This window comes from Pristiophorus japonicus, chromosome 3 (genome assembly GCF_044704955.1).
Source record: "Pristiophorus japonicus isolate sPriJap1 chromosome 3, sPriJap1.hap1, whole genome shotgun sequence".
NCBI lineage: Eukaryota > Metazoa > Chordata > Chondrichthyes > Pristiophoridae > Pristiophorus > Pristiophorus japonicus.
In genome coordinates this window covers 129836360-129858155 of record NC_091979.1, presented here as the reverse complement: position 1 = coordinate 129858155, position 21796 = coordinate 129836360, and the positions used below count along the sequence as shown (strand labels likewise).

The 21796-nt window shown below is 42.0% G+C and overlaps 1 protein-coding gene across 2 annotated transcripts in view; it reads left to right on the top strand.

Annotated features, from left to right (window-relative positions):
- The window catches only part of nckap1 (NCK-associated protein 1), a 297326-nt gene that overhangs the window by 131400 nt on the left and 144130 nt on the right, over window positions 1-21796 (top strand). For both annotated transcript variants that reach the window (XM_070875820.1, XM_070875819.1), the window contains exons 13-16: window positions 4690-4822; window positions 11752-11833; window positions 11967-12025; window positions 16876-17021. In XM_070875820.1, the coding sequence (XP_070731921.1) occupies window positions 4690-4822; window positions 11752-11833; window positions 11967-12025; window positions 16876-17021 (420 nt within the window). The remainder of the gene's footprint in view (window positions 1-4689; window positions 4823-11751; window positions 11834-11966; window positions 12026-16875; window positions 17022-21796) is intronic.

Here is a 21796-nt window from a genome sequence, read left to right as displayed (position 1 = left end):
GACATTGAAAGTTTTGTATTAAAAGTCGAGTTGAGGGTGAGCAAATCAGCAGCTGCAGTATCATCCTGATTAATAGAGAACCAAAGGCTAGACAGTTGGGTATTTGAAAGTGCGGGTGTAAAACATCTTGAGGGAGAGTTTTTTCCCATAAACGAATGCCGAAAGAAGTAGGGTTAAACCAGTGTAGCTGGAGATGCATGTTGAGCAATATGAAAAAGTGGTCAGCGATGGCCTTGATGATCGAAACAATAGGATTGGAGAGGAATGGAAGATGACGAGATCAAGGTGTGACTTGAATATGGGTAAGAGAGTTTATATGGGCAGAGAGGTTTACAGAGGGTAATGATTTCAGATGAGAGAGAACAAGGGGAGCTGAAGATTCTAATCACTGAGAATGAGGAATTGTTTGGTGCAAAGTTTGATGGAAGAAAGAAGGGAGGATATCATCCGATTTACATTTAAAAATCTGGGTTAATGAGTCAGTGATGCAATACACCAGACTGACCTTTTGCCTCAAGTACTTGGGTTACGTCTAACTCAGGCTGTCTCATCTCTCTGTTGGCTGTAAGGATTCTATAAAGAAATGAATAGGTACACCCTCAAAGCAGTTCCTACTGGGTATGAGTCCACATAATAGTGACACTAATTTAGTACTGTACTACATTGGCAGTCTCACTCAAAGGATGAAGATTGATGGTGTAGAAAGTGGAAACATTCACATTGATGTAATAGATGTTATTCTTGGGTTCGAGAAAGGTAACTGGAGCTTTACTTTGCAACTGGCTGTGCTAAATCTAACCTGAGTGCTCGAAGTGAACACACACAAAGTGCCTCATAAGAGACTGTTACCTTACTGACGTGGTTTGGAAATTGGCTGAGCGGCAGGAGACAGAGTAGGGATAATGGGCAGGTACTGAAATTGGCAGGATGTGACTGGTGGTGCCACGCAGGGGCCAGTGTTGGGGCCTCAACTATTCACTATTTATTAACGACTTGGATTATGACATAGAAAGACCTATGTTAAAATTTGCCAATGACACAAAGATAGGTGGCATTGTAGGCAGTGTAGATGAAAGCATAAAATGACAAAGGAATATTGATAGATTAAGTGAAGGGGCAAAACTGTGGCAAATGGATTTCAATGTAAACAAATGTGAGGTCATCCACTTTGGACCTAAAAAGGAAAGAGCAGGGTACTTTCTAAATGGTGAAAAGCTAAAACTAATGGAGGCCCAAAGACACTTGGGGATCCAGGTACACAGATCATTAAAATGTCATGAACAGATATAGAAAATAATCAAAAAGGCTGATGGAATGCTGGCCTTTATGTATAGAGGACTAGAGTACAAGAGGTTATGCTGCAACTGTGCAAAGCCCTGATTAGACCACACCTGGCATACTGTGAGCAGTTCTGAACACCACATCTTAGGAAGGATATATTGGTTTTGGAAGGAGTGCAGCGCAGGTTTATCAGAATTATGCCTGGACAAGGGTTAAATTACTAGGAGAAATTACACAAATTATCGTTGTATTCCTTAGAATTTAGATGGTTAAGGGGTGATCCGAGCGAAGCTTTCATGATATTAAGGGGAACAAATAGGGTAGAGAGAAACTATTTCCACTGGTTGTGGTTTCTAGGACTTGGGGGCATCGTCTAATAAATGAGAAACACACCTTTCAGGAGTGAAATTAGGAGATATTTTGACGCAAAGGGTGGTATAAGTTTGGAACTCTGCCGCAATCAACAATTGATGCGACATCGATTTGTTAATTTTAAATCGGAGATTGATAGCTTTTTGTTAACCAAAGGTATTGAGGGATATGGGCCAAAGGCGGCTATGGAGTTACATCGCAGAGCAGCCACGATCTCATTGAATGGCGGAACGGAGTTGAATGGCCTACTCCTGTTCCTATGTTCCATTGGGTGACAAAATGAAAAAAAAAAATTACAAGGTGAGAATAGTAAATGTTGGGATTCAGATGTCTTTGTACATGAATCCCAGAAAGTTAACATGCAGGTACAGCAAGCAATTAGGAAGGCAAATGGTGTGTTGGCCTTTATTGCAAGGCGGTTGCTGTATAAGAGTACGGAAGTCTTGCTGCAATTAGACAACACCTGGAGTACTCTGTACAGAGTTGGACTCCTTACCTAAGGAACGGTATTGTCTTAGAAGGGAGTACAACAAAGGTTCACTAGACTGATTCCTGGGATGAGAGGACTGTACTAAGAGGAGAGATTGAATAGAATGGGCCTATATTCTCGGGTTTAGAAGAATGAGAGGTGATCTCTTTGAAACATATAAAATTCTTAAGAAGCTTGACAGGGTAGTTGCTGAGAGGTTGTTTCCCATGACTGGAGAGTCCAGTACTAGGACTCAGCCTCAGGACAAAGTTAGGCCATTTAGGACTGGGATGAGGAGAAATGTCTTCACCGAGGGTTGTGAATCTTTGTAATTTTCTACCCCAGAGCATTGTAGATGCTCAGGCATTGAGTATATTAAAGACATAGGGCTAGAATTTCCTATGGCTTACCGCCCGCTTTCTGGGCAGTATTGGCCATTGTGGGCACTAATCAGATAAGTAGAAAATTCCCTACCTGAGTTACGCCGGCGGTTTCGAAGAGCGGACTGCCGGCGTGCACCATCCACAGATCGCCATGGCATGATATTTGGGTCAGCGGTGACCCGTAGGTGAGTATGAAAAAAAACGCCCACGAGGATCAGCGGTAGGTGAGCAGCTCTTCAAGAAAAAGGTTAATTGTTTTTTTACTAATTATTTTAAAAATCTGTTGCGGTTATTTAGTTTAAAAGGGTCTTGGGAATGTTTTTTGGATTTTTTTTTTTAGGTGATGTTTTTTGAAAAATTATTATTGTTTTTGTGCTGCTAGGTCCAACCCGCAGCTTCAAGGTAAATTTTTATTGATTTTTTAAAAAAATGTATCGTTCATTTTGTTTAAGAACCACCCAATTGACCCTAAATTTCACTTTTTCGCCTGGAATGGGGATGCAACGTCCATGTTTGTTGCTTGGCAGATTTTTAAAATTTTTTGGGAGGGCAAGTTTTCGCTGGAGATAATCTTCCCAATCTTAGTGGTATTTTGGGTGGTGATTGGGCGCGGGTGGGCTGATAGGAAATTCTAGCCCTGAGATTGATAGATTTTTGGGTACTAAGGGAATCCAGGGATATGAGGATAGAGTGGGAAAGTGGAGTTGATGTAAAAGTTCAACTATGATATTGAATGGCAGAGCAGGCTCAAGGGGCTGTTTGGCCTATTCCTGCTACTATTTCATATGTTAAAGTATCCCCTATGAAATGATTATTATAAATTGTATGTCTAAAATACACTTTTTTTAATAGCTACAATATGTTTGTCCAATTGCTAAACTTTTTGAAAATGGAGATGTCAGTGGTTTAAAACTGCGACTGTCTAGAGGCAGTGTGGGTTTGTTTAACATTCTGCACTTTTTGATATTACTGCACATAGAAACATAGAAAATAGGTGCAGGAGTAGGTCATTCGGTCCTTCCAGCCTGCACCGCCATTCAATGAGTTCATGGCTGAACATGCAGCTTCAGTACCCCATTCCTGCTTTCTCGCCATACCCCTTGATCCCCCTAGTAGTAAGGACTTCATCTAACTCCTTTTTGAATATATTTAGTGAATTGGCCTCAACAACTTTCTGTGGTAGAGAATTCCACAGGTTCACCACTCTCTGGGTGAAGATGTTTCTCCTCATCTCGGTCCTAAATGGATTACCCCTTATCCTTAGACTGTGACCCCTGGTTCTGGACTTCCCCAACATTGGGAACATTCTTCCTGCATCCAACCTGTCTAAACCCATCAGAATTTTAAACGTTCCTATGAGGTCCCCCCTCATTCTTCTGAACTCCAGTGAATACAAGCCCAGTTGATCCAGTCTTTCTTGATAGGTCAGTCCCGCCATCCCAGGAATCAGTCTGGTGAACCTTCGCTGCACTCCCTCAATAGCAAGAATATCCTTCCTCAAGTTAGGAGACAAACTGTACACAATACTCGAGGTGTGGCCTCACCAAGGCCCTGTACAACTGTAGCAACACCTCCCTGCCCCTGTACTCAAATTCCCTCGCTATGAAGGCCAGCATGCCATTTGCTTTCTTAACCACCTGCTGTACCTGCATGCTAACCTTCAATGACTGATGTACCATGACACCCAGGTCTCGTTGCACCTCCCCTTTTCCTAATCTGTCACCATTCAGATAATAGTCTGTCTCTCTGTTTTTACCACCAAAGTGGATAACCTCATATTTATCCACATTGTACTTCATCTGCCATGCATTTGCCCACTCACCTAACCTATCCAAGTCACTCTGCAACCTCATAGCATCCTCCTCGCAGCTCACACTGCCACCCAACTTAGTGTCATCCACAAATTTGGAAATACAACAAATTTACATAATTAGTTGGTTAGTACATTTTAGAACATAGTATGATGAAATAAACTGAACATTCAGTGATGTTTAATTTGATTGTTCAGAGACTTAGTAGCTGTAGCAATAACTAAAGGATAGTGTGGTTAGTTTAAATGATTAAAAAGTAGTATTCATCTGCTATATCTATTGTTTCTACTTTGAAATTCAATAGGTCTGTGCAATTAGATAGGTGTCATTTGAAATTTGTTGACCATGAATATATTTTTTTAAAACCCTTTAGACATGTTGCTGAACTGATCTATTACATGGAAGAGCTCCGAGCACATGTGCGTAAATATGGACCAGTGATGCAGAGATATTATGTGCAATATCTGTCTGGGTTTGATGCAGTAGTGCTGAATGAACTTGTGCAGGTAAGATTAATGCAGAATATTAATGAAACATAGATAGTATTATCGTAGTGACAAAGGACATTAGCTAAGGCTGTGTAATTTTGGTTCATTGTTGTAACTCTTTGCACAAATGATGATGGTCAAATCCAAAATATTTTTCATCTGTTAAATATGTCACTCTACAGTGAATTACTTTGTTGTACAGTCTTCTGCAGTACTCTTGAAAGAGTACAGTTTGCAATATGAATTTTGAGTCCAGCGTGGAAAATGCTAAAGTTCTAATTTTAAAAGTGTGAGGCAGGGAAAGAATGTATGTCTTTTTTTCTCTTCTCTCTCCCTCCCTCTGTGTGCATGTCTGTGCTCCCTCTGTCCCTGTGCAGGTGCTCAGTCTGTGCTGATCTTTCTGCATCATTCCTTTGTGCTGTCTGTAATTTCCTGTATTCTCCTTTGTTCTCTTTCACGTGTGTGCATGGTCTCGTACACGCAAGCACCAGTTCGTGTAAATCTACTCTCGCACTTTCCACATTTAGTCCCTGCATAGTGCGCTGTTCTGAATCGCTCACTGCATGGGCATGCTCTCTGCTCGCTTGTTCTGTGTTGAGCTCTTTTTGTGCTCTGCTTTCTCTACATGTGCACTTCCCTGCACACATACATTTCTTCCCTCTTTATGCATGCCCTCTTCTGTGCTTCTCTGCACCCCCCCCCCTTCATTGCATGTGCCTACCGTCCCTTCCCCATGTTCATATGCACCCCACTACTTCTAGACTCACCAATTCTCTCAGGGCAGGGAGAGAGGGACAGAGGTGAGGTGTAAGAACATTAGTTATCTTTCCTGTCCAGCTAATTTTCAACACCTCTATAGTAGAGTTAAAAAGGCAAAACTAAATAGGAGAGGAGACAGAATATCATCTGTTGCTGGTTTTGTGATAATGAAGAACTATAATAAACACTTGTTAAACTTCAAAGGATCGTTGAGCAATTACTTTGAGTCAAACTCAGGTTCTTGAAATTTCACATGCAATATACAGCCAGTAGATGGAGTATGAATCTTGTTAATTCATCAATTGTATTTGTACATTGGACAGCAAAAAAGGACAAGTAAAGCCATAGCTTTAGTTTTATTCTGTATCTTATAAAATGTTTATTAAATACGCAAAATAAAACGTTCTTTAGTTTCCCAATTTTAGAAAATGTTAATTTCCTCCACAGTTTATATTAACGGTTCACAATTGCCTATGCACTGCTGACATGTCCAGTGTGTTAATCATTACACACACATTTGTTTGCGGAGTAATTTTCCAAAATTCAAATATTTCAGTGATAAAATATCTTCTTTTGGCAGCTTCACATGATCCTGAAGCTAACCAGCTCCAGATTACTTTCTATGGAAATTATATGAACAGGCCATCTAACCTTAACCCTAACCCACTCCCCCATGGTATACAAGACCTGCACATGTATCAGAGCTTCAGTTCAATTTAAATGAGCCTGAAAAACATTCACTTGCTCTCAAATATAACATAGTTACTTGAGTTTGTATGTTTGGAGTAGTGATTCAAAACCCAGCTCCTCAGTACCCATGTTTGGTTTAGTTTTGTCTTGGGTTTTTTATTTTAAACATATATAGATTTATTTTAAATCAAGGCTTGTGTTGTTGCTTGATATGTTGCATTCTGCGACAGTCAAAAATTGCATTCTGGTTGACCACCTGGTTAACAAAGAAGCAGCTGTAAAATCAGTGTTTTTTCATCCCCTGTGGTAGATTTCTTGATTAATTCCCATAGGTCAACCACTAACAGAATTGTAATACAAAGAGGGGTGAAATTAATGTTCTGTAAAGTTGGTTCGTTCCATCTCATTTCATGTCCACATGCCAGGACTAGTTCAACATTGAAATAGCCAAAATATGAATTAGTCATTCATGACCTGTTTATATTTTGTGTTTTTTGTCCTGTTTTATGCAAGCTACTTAAAAAATATACCCAGTTAAATCTCACTGATTTCCAATTGAGACTTTAGTATAGTTCTTCACAACCTCATATCTGCATCTTTCAACATTCTTTGATATTAAAATAGAAAATACTGGAATAATGGAGGTCAGACAGCATCTGCAGAGAGAGGAATGTAGAGTTAACACTCCAGGTCCTGTGACCCTTCATCAAAACATAAGGAAGAAAAGAGCCAGTGACAAGGCGGGGGGGTGGGAGGGGATGTGGAGAACAAGAAAGAATGGTCTGTGATTCGGACATGAGGTAATTAAGTGACAGAAGTTGTAATTGTGTAAGACAAAAGGAGGCAATAATTAGAGAAATAAAAGATGTATCGAAGACCCAGAGAATGTGTGAATGGTTACAGTAGAATGCCAGAGTGGGAGAGAAGCATGGAAAATCTGGAAAAGTGGAGTTTGAATGTGTGAGTTTCTTCTGTGGAAAGTTGTATTGCTGTTGGTATGTTTTGGCTCACAAAGTTGGTGAATTACAGGCCCTAATTGTAGATCAGGCTTATTTGATTTAGCATTCCACCAGGGAAGTCCTTAGGATTCATCTGGAGATTTCTCTAAAGTCACATCTCAGTTTCATTTTAATCAAGAAGTTGTCCTGTGATTTTTATCTCTAGCTAGGCAAGCCGGAACTGAAACATTTTTTCCCACTGTGCTTCTGTGATTCTTGTCGAGCCCAAGTTACCTCCTGTGCCTCCTGCACAGAGCAAATTGCTCATTTCTTTTATGGTGCAATGATCCAGGGCACTCCAGTTCCCAAGTAGCAGATAGCTAAATGGTGAGTTGAGGACATCCTATACTTCTACCATCTTGCAGGAAAGAAGTCCAGGCAAAAAGTTATGCAACATTCCATAGGTTCCATGGTCGTTTCAGCCAATTAATACCATTTAATACCAAGGCAAAGAACAAAAAGGGCCACTGTACAGCAAAATTCTAAAAGGACAAAGGGTGTTAAAAAAGCAAGCCTGAAGGCTTTGTGTCTTAATGCAAGGAGTATCCGCAATAAGGTGGATGAATTAACTGTGCAAATAGATGTTAACAAATATGATGTGATTGGGATTACGGAGACGTGGCTCCAGGATGATCAGGGCTGGGAACTCAACATCCAGAGGTATTCAACATTCAGGAAGGATAGAATAAAAGGAAAAGGAGGTGGGGTAGCATTGCTGCTTAAAGAGGAGATTAATGCAATAGTTAGGCAAGACATTAGCTTGGATGATGTGGAATCTATATGGGTAGAGCTGCAGAACACTAAAGGGCAAAAATCGTTAGTGGGAGTTGTGTACAGACCTCCAAACAGTAGTAGTGATGTTGGGGAGGGCATCAAACAGGAAATTAGGAGTGCATGCAATAAAGGTGCAGCAGTTATAATGGGTGACTTTAATATGCACATAGATTGGGCTAGCCAAACTGGAAGCAATACGGTGGAGGAGGATTTCCTGGAGTGCAAAAGGGATGGTTTTCTAGACCAATATGTCGAGGAACCAACTAGGGGGGAGGCCATCTTAGACTGGGTGTTGTGTAATGAGAGAGGATTAATTAGCAATCTCATTGTGCGAGGCCCCTTGGGAAAGAGTGACCATAATATGGTGGAATTCTGCATTAAGATGGAGAATGAAACAGTTAATTCAGAGACCATGGTCCAGAACTTAAAGAAGGCTAACTTTGAAGGTATGAGGCATGAATTGGCTAAGATAGATTGGCTAATGATATTTAAGGGGTTGACTGTGGATGGGCAATGGCAGACATTTAGAGACCGCATGGATGAATTACAACAATTGTACATTCCTGTCTGGCGTAAAAATAAAAAAGCGAAGGTGGCTCAACCGTGGCTATCTAGGGAAATCAGGGATAGTATTAAAGCCAAGGAAATGGCATGCAAATTGGCCAGAAATAGCAGCGAACCTGGGGACTGGGAGAAATTTAGAACTCAGCAGAGGAGGACAAAGGGTTTGATTAGGGCAGGGAAAATGGAGTACGAGAAGAAGCTTGCAGGGAACATTAAGGCGGATTGCAAAAGTTTCTATAGGTATGTAAAGAGAAAAAGGTTAGTAAAGACAAACGTAGGTCCCCTGCAGTCAGAATCAGGGGAAGTCATAATGGGGAACAAAGAAATGGCAGACCAATTGAACAAGTACTTTGGTTCAGTATTCACTAAGGAGAACACAAACAACCTTCCGGATATAAAAGGGGTCAGAGGGTCTAGTAAGGAGAAGGAACTGAGGGAAATCTTTATTAGTCGGGAAATTGTGTTGGGGAAATTGATGGGATTGAAGGCCGATAAATCCCCAGGGCCTGATGGACTGCATCCCAGAGTACTTAAGGAGGTGGCCTTGGAAATAGCGGATGCATTGACAGTCATTTTCCAACATTCCATTGACTCTGGATCAGTTGCTATCGAGTGGAGGGTAGCCAATGTAACCCCACTTTTTAAAAAAGGAGGGAGAGAGAAAACAGGGAATTATAGACCGGTCAGCCTGACCTCAGTAGTGGGTAAAATGATGGAATCAATTAGTAAGGATGTCATAGCAATGCATTTGGAAAATGGTGACATGATGGGTCCAAGTCAGCATGGATTTGTGAAAGGGAGATCATGCTTGACAAATCTTCTGGAATTATTTGAGGATGTTTCCAATAAAGTGGACAAAGGAGTACCAGTTGATGTGGTATATTTGGACTTTCAGAAGGCTTTCGACAAGGTCCCACACAGGAGATTAATGTGCAAAGTTAAAGCACATGGGATTGGGGGTAGTGTGCTGACGTGGATTGAGAACTGGTTGTCAGACAGGAAGCAAAGAGTAGGAGTAAATGGGTACTTTTCGGAATGGCAGGCAGTGACTAGTGGGGTACCGCAGGGTTCTGTGCTGGGGCCCCAGCTGTTTACATTGTACATTAATGATTTAGACGAGGGGATTAAATGTAGTATCTCCAAATTTGCGGATGACACTAAGTTGGGTGGCAGTGTGAGCTGCGAGGAGGATGCTATGAGGCTGCAGAGTGACTTGGATAGGTTAGGTGAGTGGGCAAATGCGTGGCAGATGAAGTATAATGTGGATAAATGTGAGGTTATCCACTTTGGTGGTAAAAACAGAGAGACAGACTATTATCTGAATGGTGACAGATTAGGAAAAGGGAAGGTGCAACGAGACTTGGGTGTCATGGTATATCAGTCATTGAAGGTTGGCATGCAGGTACAGCAGGCGGTTAAGAAAGCAAATGGCATGTTGGCCTTCATAGCGAGGGGATTTGAGTACTGGGGCAGGGAGGTGTTGCTACAGTTGTACAGGGCCTTGGTGAGGCCACACCTGGAGTATTGTGTACAGTTTTGGTCTCCTAACTTGAGGAAGGATATTCTTGCTATTGAGGGAGTGCAGCGAAGGTTCACCAGACTGATTCCCGGGATGACGGGACTGACCCATCAAGAAAGACTGGATCAACTGGGCTTGTATTCACTGGAGTTCAGAAGAGTGAGAGGGGACCTCATAGAAACGTTTAAAATTCTGACGGGTTTGGACAGGTTGGATGCAGGAAGAATGTTCCCAATGTTGGGGAAGTCCAGAACCAGGGGTCACAGTCTAAGGATAAGGGGTAAGCCATTTAGGACCGAGATAAGGAGAAACTTCTTCACCCAGAGAGTGGTGAACCTGTGGAATTCTCGACCACAGAAAGTAGTTGAGGCCAATTCACTAAATATATTCAAAAGGGAGTTAGATGAAGTCCTTACTACTCGGGGGATCAAGGGGTATGGCATGAAAGCAGGAAGGGGGTACTGAAGTTTCATGTTCAGCCATGAACTCATTGAATGGTGATGCAGGCTAGAAGGGCTGAATGGCCTGCTCCTGCACCTATTTTCTATGTTTCTATGTTTCTATTTGCAAAGCTGCTATGCGGAGCAATTCTTGCACATTTACTAAGTATTATTATCTATATTTAATTACAGTGTGTGTCCATTCCCTTGGAAAATTATTACATGCTTGCTACCTATGCCTGATCTGCAGGGGTGTCTTGCCCCATTTCTAATTTTGTACTACTGTGCTATATTCCTAAGATATCTGGCAAATGCAGAAAGTTGAAGATAGATTACCTATCTAGTAGGATCATCATCATTGTTCAAATGCTATGCATCCTTCACCATTCCAATCATCCATCCCCCAGGACTCGCTGAGGTATATTTTTAGATGGGTTTGTAGCACGTGTTTAATTTCAGATCAAAACAGACGAGCACTATGTTTCAGGTCCCAATGCCTTCTTTCTATGTCACCAGAGTAGGAGGCTACTTTTGGCATGTATGTCAATATTCCATTTTCATATGCATGCTTAGCATGTGGTTTCCCACAATTTATCAAGCTAGACTTTGCTTATGTGTGGAAGATTCAGATTACTTGAAGTGGAAAAGACTTTATCATGTAAGTAATTTATCTTTCTAATCAATGTGTTCTATTCACGTGAATAGTTTATTGCCACTATCACTCCCAAACTTGAACATACCTTCACTATTTTAGCTTCTACAGTGTACAAAGATGTTTCCTTTTGTATGGAATAATTTCATAGAAATCCTCACTGCCAGCGGGCAGCCTTGCCTGCCACTAGTGAACATCAGAAGTTCAGGTGAAACCATCTATGATTTTCCAACTTTTAATTTTAATGATCACAAACATCGTGGACAGCATGCAGCTCCTTTCTGGCAGGGCAGATTTTTTAAAGTCACCGGTATAATGTTTACAGTGGAACATGAGTCCCACATGCAGGCTTATGTCACGTATGGAAAAACAAGGATATTTACTATCATAAGCTCAAGTTATAGCAACAAATGGATTCTAATAAAGTAAGAGTTTTTTTTTCAAAGACGTGAATCTTGTATTCTTGTACAATTCCCTCCCACCTCTACCTCAAAGAAGTAAATAACTATTTTAGCATTATTTAATATTTTCATGCTATTTTTCCATACTAGAATCTTTCCGTGTGTCCAGAAGATGAATCCATCATTATGTCTTCCTTTGTGAACACTATGACTTCCTTGAGTGTAAAGCAAGGTGATGTATACTAACAGATACTTCATTATTTTGCCTACTTTGAGATTGAATTCTGAAAAAAAGTAAATTTATGCCATATAATGTAATGTTATTTTTCTGTAGTAATGTCAAACATTCTTTCTGCATAATATAGTTGAAGATGGAGAAGTATTTGATTTCAGAGGAATGAGACTGGACTGGTTTAGACTACAGGTAAGAGCAGAGTGATTTTTTTAGATGACGGTGTTGAAAAACATAGTAATATATTTGCACAAATAAATTTCAGTTGAATTGAAGTTCCATGATATTTTCATAGTTTGGTACAATCAAAGAAAGCTCTGGAATTAGTAAATGTTAGTGGGGAAGATCTTGTTGCTTATTCTCCTCTTTCCTCCCCTGAATTTGGAAAGCATGCTCATTGGCGTGAACTGTTAGTCATAAGCAAAAATTGCAATTTGGCTAACTGGAAGTTGTTAATTTATACTTGTTAGTATATTTTTATGAACTTGGAGATTTGCCATCTGTTTGAACATCTATCCATATATTCTCAGAGGAAAATAAAGCTGAAATGGTTTTAACTGTTTTGCAGTCGCAATTGGTTTTCTGTTTTAATGAAGGAATGCAATACATGATGTGCTTTCTTGTACAGTATAAGGTATCTGAATAGCTGGAAAGAATTTTTCCAGAATTCTTTTATCCAAATTTGCTGTGGAATTAAAAAAAAAATGTTGCCCTCTGCTAGTGGATAGATGCAGCCCTCTAGTATTGAGGGTCATAATACTTAGTTGTTACATCACTAAATGAGACAGGCTCGATGAACCAGCTGGTCTTTTGCTGCCTTTTTTCCTATGTTTGTGTGCGCCATGAGGATCCACCTCGATGCCTGAAATGCAGCTTGAGAGAATAATCAGGCCAAAAGATTGCAGCCTTGAAGTTTGATTTGAAGAAATTATTGCATTACTCTATTATAATGAAAAAATGATTTAGACAAGGATTTATAAATTCTGTCTGTAGTACAAGATCAAACAAACTGAATTATTGGCAGAATACAATTTATACAAAGAAATTACAAACCATCCACAGTTTATATTGGATTTCTTCAAGATTTCAATCAAGTAATTTTGTTCCAACATCCCATAAATATAATTTCATTTGGTCTGTTTTCTCAGGATTAGGTGACCACTGTTGGATGATCTTGTATCCTGATACTACCATCTGATTTTAATAATATAAGACCAAATATTTGATTTGTGATTGAGAAAAGACCACTGCTGCCTCAGCTCATCATCTGCTGACACCCTTTGTTACCTCTCTATTTGACTATTGCAACGCACTCCTGGCCTGCCTCCCATGTTCTACCCTCTAAACTTGAGGTCATCCAAAACTCTGCTTCCCATGTTCTAACTCGCACCAAGTCCCATTTATCCATCACCCCTGTGCTCGCTGACCTATATTGGCTCCTAGTTAAACAACGTCTTGATTTTAAAATTCTCATCCTTATCAAATTCCTCCGTAGCCTACATCCCTCCCCCAGCGTCCCCCATCTCTAATTTCCTCCAGACCCGCAACCCTCCGAAATATCTGTGCTTCTCTAACTCTGGTCTCTTGAACATACCATATTTTAATAGCGAGCATTGGTGGCCATGCCTTCAGCTGCCAAAACTAAGCCCCTCTGCCTCTCATTCCTCTTTTTTAAGACATTCCTTAAAATCTACCTCTTTGATCAAGTTGTCCTAATATCTACTTACGTGGATCGGTGTCAAATTTTGTTTTATAATGCTTCTGTGAAGCACCTTGGGATGTTTTACTGTGTTCATGGTGCTATATAAATACAAGTAGTTGTAATATAAAAAGAAAAACTTCAATTGCTGGAAATCTGGAATGATAGAAAATGTTGTAAATCAACACCAGGCCCATTATCATCTGTGAAGAGAAAAGGTGGGTTGATGTTTTGTCAGAATTATGGTTAAGAATACATACTCATTTACATGCTTACAGACCTGCTGAGTACTTGCAACATTTTATCTTTATTTTGGAGTTGGAGTAGTTTGGTTTTCCTTTGGGTGGCAGTGATTGATTACAGTCACTGATGTATTTCCACTTTAGTTTTAACTATCATATTCTCTAAGTCTGTGCAATTACTGTTTGGTTTGCTTATATTAAACTTGTAATCCTTAATTTAGTGTTGCATGCTATAGGTATTTCATATGAGTATTGCAGTTTTAAACTTTACATCTATGGCTACCTGGTTCTTAGCCACAGAGCAGGACGATCCTGCTTGGATTCCTGAACTGTACTGAGGTAGCTGATCTTGGACATTGTAGCCAGATAGGGACTGCAATTAGTGCATTAGCTCACCTAGAATAGAGCAAATCCTGCTCCCCAGCAATCAGAAAACTTGCTGACATGGTCTAATTTCACACATGCTAACTTGATTGAGTTCTTTGATGAAGTAACAGAGAAAGTTAATGAGGGTACTGCAGTTGATGTGCATTTGGACTTTAAAAAGGCATTTGATAAAGTACCACATAATCGACTTGTTCGAAAAATTGAAGCCTGTGGGATTAAAGCGGTAGTGGATGTGAAATTGGATAAAATACAGAAAACGGAGAGTAATGGGGACGGATGTTTATCAGACTGGAGGGAAATGTTCAGTGGTGTCCCCCAGGGGTGAGTTTTGGGGCCACTGTTCTTTTTGATGTATATTAATAACCTGGATTTGCGTATAGAGGGCATCATTTCAAAGTTTGCAGAGGCACAAAACTTGGAAATGTGGTAAACAGTGAGAAGGATAGTAAAGGCTTCAGACAGATGTAGACAGGTGAAATGGGCAGACACTTGGAAAATGAAATTTGATGCAGAGAAGTGTGAAGTGATGCATTTTGGTAGGAAGATTGAGGAGAGGCTATATAAACTAAATAGTACAATTTTCTAGGGGGTGCAGGAACAGAGACACCAGTGGGTGTATGTACGCAAATCTTTGAAAGTGGCAGGACATGTTTTAAGAAGGCTTTTTTTAAAAAAAAGCAGATGGGATCCTGGGTTTTATAAATCGAGGAAGAGTGTACAAAAGCAAGGAAGTTATGCTAAGCTTTCTAAAACACTTAAGGAAGGATGTTGTGGCTTGGAGAGGGTGCAGAGGAGAATTACAGTTGTACTTCTCCAGTGGGGCACCCTCTGGACTTGACCGGTGCCGGAACAGAGAATTTCGCGAACCATGCTTACTGGTACTGGTGGACAGCGCCTGGGCTCCTGTATGTGTGAATGCGTGCCACGGCAGCCTGTGGACGGCTCCCTCAGCACCCGCGCATGCACTGACTGACGCATGCTCCCAGCCGGTCGACGAACACACTGACTGATCAGCCATTGCAGCCGATCGAAACTTTAAAAAAAAAATGCTCCTCTCCTGCAGGCCCAACTAATGTCGCACCACGGATGTTTCTAGATGAGAGTCCCGGACTAGCGAGGTATAACCTGTACTAGAATAGGACAATGCCTGCGTCTGTGCAAATTCAGAGGCTGAATTCCAGGACATAGCTGACCTATTTACTGAGGCGTACGAAAGCTTTACACTAAACATCTAAGATAAAGGTCCTCCACCAGCCTGTCCTCTCCTCACCGCACAGCACTGCCCCCCAGTCATCAAGATCCACGGCACGGCCCTGGACAACGTGGACCATTTCCCATAACACGGGAGCCTCATATCAACAAAACCGATGTTGATGAGGAGATTCAACACCGTCTCTGCGCCAGCGCAGCCTTCGGCCGCCTGAGGAAAAGAGTGTTCAAAGACCAGGCCCTCAAACTTGCCACCAAAGCTCATGGTCTACAGGGCTATAGGAATACCCGCCCTCCTGTATAGCTCAGAGATACGGACCATGTACAGTAGACACCTCAAGTCGCTGGAGAAATACCACCAATGATGCCCCCGCAAAATCCTACAAATCCCCTGGGAAGTCAGGCGCACCAATATTCGCATCCTCGACCAGGCCAACATCTCCAGCATTGAAGCACTGACCACACTTTATGAGCTCCGCTGGGCCGGCCACATTGTCCGCATGCCAGACACGAGACTCCCAAAGCAACGCTCTACTCTGAACTCCTTCATGGCAAACGAGCCAAAGGTGGACAGAGGAAACGATACAAGGACATCCTCAAAGCCTCCCTGATAAAGTGCGACATCCCCACTGACACCTGGGAGTCCCTGGCCAAAGACCGCCTTAGGTGGAGGAAGTGCATCCGGGAGGACGCTGAGCGCCTCGAGTCTCATCGCGAGTGCTTGCAGAAAACAAGCGCAGGCAGCGGAACGAACGTGCGGCAAACCAGTCCCACCCTCCCTTACCCTCAACGACTGTCTGTCCCACCTGTGGCAGGGACTGTGGTTCACGTATTGGACTGCTCAGCCACCCAAGGACTCAATCTAAGAGTGGAAGTAAGTCTTCCTTGATTCTGAGGGACTGCCTATGATGATGATGATGAGTACCCAGAATGAAAGACCAGTTACGTGGAGAGACTAGAGAAACTGGGGTTGTTCTCCTTGGAGCAGAGAAGATTTGATAAAGGTGTTCAAAATCATGAAGGGTTTTGATTGAGTAAATAAGGAGAAACTGTTCCCAATGCAGAGGGTCAGTAATTCAGGTAGTTGGCAAAAGAACCAGAGATGACATGAGGAAACTTTTTTTTTGACACAGCAAGTTGTTATAATCAAGAATGCACTGCCTGAAAGGTGATGGGAGCTGATTCAATAATAACTATCAAAAGGGAACTGGAAAAATACTTAAAGGGGAAGATTTTGTGGGCTATGGGGAAAGAGCAGGAAACTGGGACTAATTGGATCGCTCTTTCGAAGAGCCGGCACAAGCAGGATGGACTGAATGACTTCTTCGATGATTCTATGACGTAAAGAAAGGCCACTTGGCTGAGGCGCTGGAGGTAGTTTGTAGAACCATACCTCATTATGTTCAAGGCCAGGTGAAGGGAAAAATTGGCAGAGGAATTTTAAAAATGTTTATCTCCGTAACACAGTATATTTAATCCAAAAAAAACACTTATTTTCTTTACAGGCTTACACCAGTGTTTCCAAAGCTTCTCTTAATCTGTCAGACCACAAGGAGCTAGGAAAAATGATGAATACTATTATTTTTCACACAAAAATGGTGGATTCTTTGGTTGAAATGCTCGTTGAAACTTCAGATCTCTCCATCTTCTGGTGAGTGCTTATTCTATTTCTCATTCCCATGAATAAGAGCTTGGTTTTTAATGCCTCTTAGTAGGAACAGCAGCAATGTTCCCTGTAAACTGCGCTTTGTTCTACACGGCCTGCTTGTTTTAGTAGAGGACTGTCCCCTTAAATTTCTGCGCATGCGTGGTATTTACAGTGCAGAAGCCAGTGAGGGGCCTGCACTGGACCTTTCCCTTTGCTGCACGGCAGAGCAGCTCAGAGGGACCATTGAGCAGCAGAAGACACTTTAGCAGACCAACCGTATACCTGTTTTTTAAGGCTTTTACTCGAGATAATTAAATTTAGATATTCACGAGCCTATGGGAATTGGTGCTTTTGTGCAGAAAATAATTGGCACTTTTTTCCCTTGACTTCAAACTTCCACTACACTTTGGCAGATGCTTGACAAAGTACATAGTCCAACAGTATTTTTTGTATTTTTATGTCGTAAGGACTATACAAACAAATGAAGATGTGTTTTTGGATAGTGTCAGGCTTGGCTCTTGAGAGTCAGAAGGTTGTGGTATTAAGCCCCATCCAGACACTTGAGCACGTAATCTAGGCTGATATTTCAGTGCATTACTGAGGGTGTGCTGCACAGTCAGAGAGAAATGTCATCTTTAGAATGAGGCATTAAAATATGCCATTGCACTTATCAAAGAAGAGTATGGAAGTTCTCCAGGTGTCCTGGGCAATATTTGTCCCTCAGCCAATGTCACTAAAACAGATTTTCTGATCATTTAACTCATTGCTATTTTTGGGAAATCATGGACAATTGCATAGTGCGTCTCAACAGCACCATCACTTAACGTAGCAAACATTGATTACTGTTTTTTAAATGATGGTGCTAATTCAGAAAGTGTATCTTTCTGTAATTTTCTTGTGCACTTATCTTTCTCACCCTGGTTTACTTCATAATCTTTCCAAAGTACAACGTCTGAAATCCAGCAACCTCGGGACCGAGTTCATGCCGGTTTTCGGATTTTTCAGGGTTTTGGACCTCGCTGTTGGTGCTCCTTGCTGTCTGATGTCACCGTCTTGGCTGCCGCAAAAATGTCCAGCTTTCGGACAATTGCGGTTTTCGGACAACCGGACTCTGGACGTTGTACCTGTATTCTTTCACTGCAGCTACCTTTTGCTTATAAATCAAGCACGTGGGCTTCCCATTCATGTCCACAAAGTAATTGATGTGAATGTTCTGGTAATTAACTTAATTAGCGCTGCATGTGTTTTAAGTACAAACTACACAGTTTGAGAGGTAGTACATAATGACAGTGAAGACTATTGAAGCACCTTAAAAAGCTAGATTTTCTTTTATAGTGCAGTGAAGCTGCCTGTAATTGTTTGTCTCGAGTGAACTGTTTAGCATGGGTTCAGTTAAATAACTTTTATTTAAGATTCAATCATTGAACTGTTACATGCTCGGGTACTGTCTCCCTCTCCCTCAAATCTGCTGTCCTCATCACCCCCCTCAAAAAATCAACCCTTAGCCCCTTCGTCCTTGCAAACTACTGCCCCATTTCCAACCTCGTGTTCCACTCCAAAGTCCTTGAACGTGTTGTCGCCCAAAGTAAACTAATCCATCTCATCCTTCTTGGCTTGTCTGCAGCCTTTAACATGGTTGACCATTCCATCCTTCTCCAATGCCTCCACTGTCGTGCAGTTGGGTGGGACTGAGCTCGCCTGGTTCCATCCTTATCTATTTAATCGTAGCCAAAGAATCACCTGCAATGGCTTCTCTTCCCACTCCTGCATCGTTACCTCTAGTGTCCCTCAAGGACCTACCTTTGGACCCCTCCTATTTCTCATCTACATGCTGCCCCTTGGCGACATCATCCGAAAACAGTGTTAGTTACCACATGTACGCTGATGGCACCATGCTCTACCTCAATAGCACTTCTCTCGCCCCTCCACGGTTTCTAAATTGTCAGACTGCTTGTCCAACAACCAGTTCTGGATTAGCAGAAATTGGCAAGACCGAAGCCATTGTTTTCGGTCCCCGCCACAAACTATGTTCCCTAGCCACGGACTCTCATCTGTCTGAGACTCCCTCTCGCGCCCCCTGTCGCGCTCACGCGCGCCCGCCCACCATATATCTCTCAACCCCCCCCCCCATATCTCTCTCAAACCCCCCCCCCCATATCTCTCTCTCTCTCTCTCTCTCTCTCTCTCTCTCTCTCTCTCTCTCTCTCTCTCTCTCTCTCCCACCCCATCCCTCTCTCTGATGCTGAACCACACTGTTTGCAATCTTGGTGTCATATTTGACTCCGAAATGAGCTTCTGGCCACATATCCGCGGCATAACTAAGACCACCTATTTCCACCTCCGTAACATCAACCCTTCTCTGCCCTTGTTTCAACTCATCTGCTACTGAAACCCTTCACCTTGCCTTTGTTACCTCTAGACTTGACTCTTCCAATGCACTTCTGACCTGTGCTCAGTGACCTACATTGGCTCCCGGTTAAGCAACGCCTCAATTTCAAAATTCTCATCCTTATTTTCAAATCCCTCCATGGCTTCATCCCTCCCTATCTCTGTAATCCCCACAGACCCCCAGAGATATCTGCTCTTCTAATTCTGCCCTCCTGCTTATAATCACTGAACCATTGGTGTCCGTGCCTTCTGTTGCCTCGGCTCTAAGCTCTGGAATTCCCTGCCTAAACCTCTCTGCCTCTCTATACCTCTTTCCACCTTTTAAGATGCTCCTTAAAACCTACCTCTTTGACCAAGCTTTTGGTCACCTGTCTTAATTTCTCCATATTTGGCTAGGTGTCAAATTTATTTGCTTTGTAATACTCCTGTGAAGCACCTTGGGATGTTTTACTACGTTAAAGGCATTCTATTAATACAAGTTGTTGTTGATCATCTATCACCATCTGTAAAGTAAATGGTGGAAATATAAGCATATCAATGGATTTAGGCATGGCCACATCTGCCTTTCCAAGATTTATGGATTTATATCATTAAAATCTCAGCCACCAGGACAGTCTCTCTCCTCCGCCCCTCCAATCCCGTCTTTCAGCTGTTCTCCTGTGTCAGACCCTGTATTACAGTCATGAAGTCATAATAGTGCAGTAAATAACTTTTTTTTAAAAAGCCACATTTTTCTTTCAAACTAGAGGGGAACTCCAGAATGCTATATATTAATTCTTTGTTAAGGATTCTGCTTCTCTCTCTCTCTCTTTGGATTTCATGTCAAAGATTGGACTACCAGATCCAAGTTATTTCAGCTTTGTCTGTTCTGGATAATTGTATTTTACGAACTCACCTTTTCCTTTTCTTACTCCTCCAAATCGGGAAAAAAATGAAAGTGCTTGGGTGTGCCACTGGTCCAACATGCTGTCCAATACCTTGCTACTTAACTATTGTGGGGTCCAGATTTATAATCACATACTCCAGAAACAGTTTACATTTGGAACTATCAAGACAAGAACCAAGGAAGTTTGTTAGCAGGCTGTGCAGGATTGACATATATGAGATAAAGAACAAATCCATTCACTGCATTAGATTTCTGAAATAGATATCAATCCATCTCGCTATTCTTCCAAACATTTTAAAATCAGTACATTGAGGAGTGAGATGCTCTTCAAAAAATTATGACAAATATGTTATTTAAAAGTAATTTAGAAAAGTAATCCCCATCCCCAGGACAGCTTTTCTCCTCCCAAATCTCATTGTTCAGCTGTTTCCCCAGCTGCTAATTGAAGCTTGGGCTCTGGCTCCAGCTGCAAGCTCTGCAAGATCCCAAACAAGGAGCTGACAGTTGAGATGGGGGCATCGGGCCCCGGTCTGTTTGTGGGGTTTGTTGCCGAGAGAGGAGCAAAAGGAGCTGGGTTATAGTTATACCCCACACTGCTCCCCTCTCCTACTATCTCAGCCCGGCATGAATGGCAGTGGTTGGAGCCTGCAATGTAAAATTGGGGCGTATGGCACACCGTGTGCAACCCCTAGTGACCCAGCACAAAAAGGCTTTCATGACAGACAGGACTCAAGCTGGCAGTACCCACCCACCCACTCCCTGGCTAAATCCTGCCCTTACTCACCCGCAGTGTGAAACACAGTCGCTCAGCCTGAAGCCACTGTTCTCTACTGAACTGCCATGTTCTAGTGCGCAACTACAACGATAAGACTATCACATGCATGCATGACTTGCGCAGCTCGCAGACGATGCTCTCGTTGTAAACACATAGGCATACTGGCCGGGTTGAACTGTTTTGCAGTCGGATCAGGACTATGGGCTGCGCATCTAATACTCTTGATGTACAGGGAAGCTGCTCAACCCTTTTCACATAAACTTAAAAACAGACTTTTGGCTGCAATAGGAGCAGGAGTAGGCCATTAGGCCCCTCGAGCCTGCTCCGCCATTCAATATCATGGCTGATCTGATCTTCGGCTCAGCTCCACTTTCCTGCCTGTTCCCCATAACCCTTCACTCCCTTATCGTTCAAAAATCTGTATCCCCACCTTAAATATATTCAATGACCCAACCTCCACAGCTCTCTGGAACAGAGAATTCCACAGATTTATAACCGAGAAGAAATTCCTCCTCATCTCCGTTCTAAATAGGCGGCCCCTTATTCGTAAACTATGCCCCCTAGTTCTAGATTCCTCCACAAGTGGAAACAGCCTCTCTACATCTACCTTGTCGAGCCCCCCTCAGTATATATTTCAATAAGATCACCTCTCATATAGGCTCAACCTTTCTTCATAAGTCAACCCCTTCATCTCACAAATCAACCTCGTGAACCTTCTCTGAACTGCCG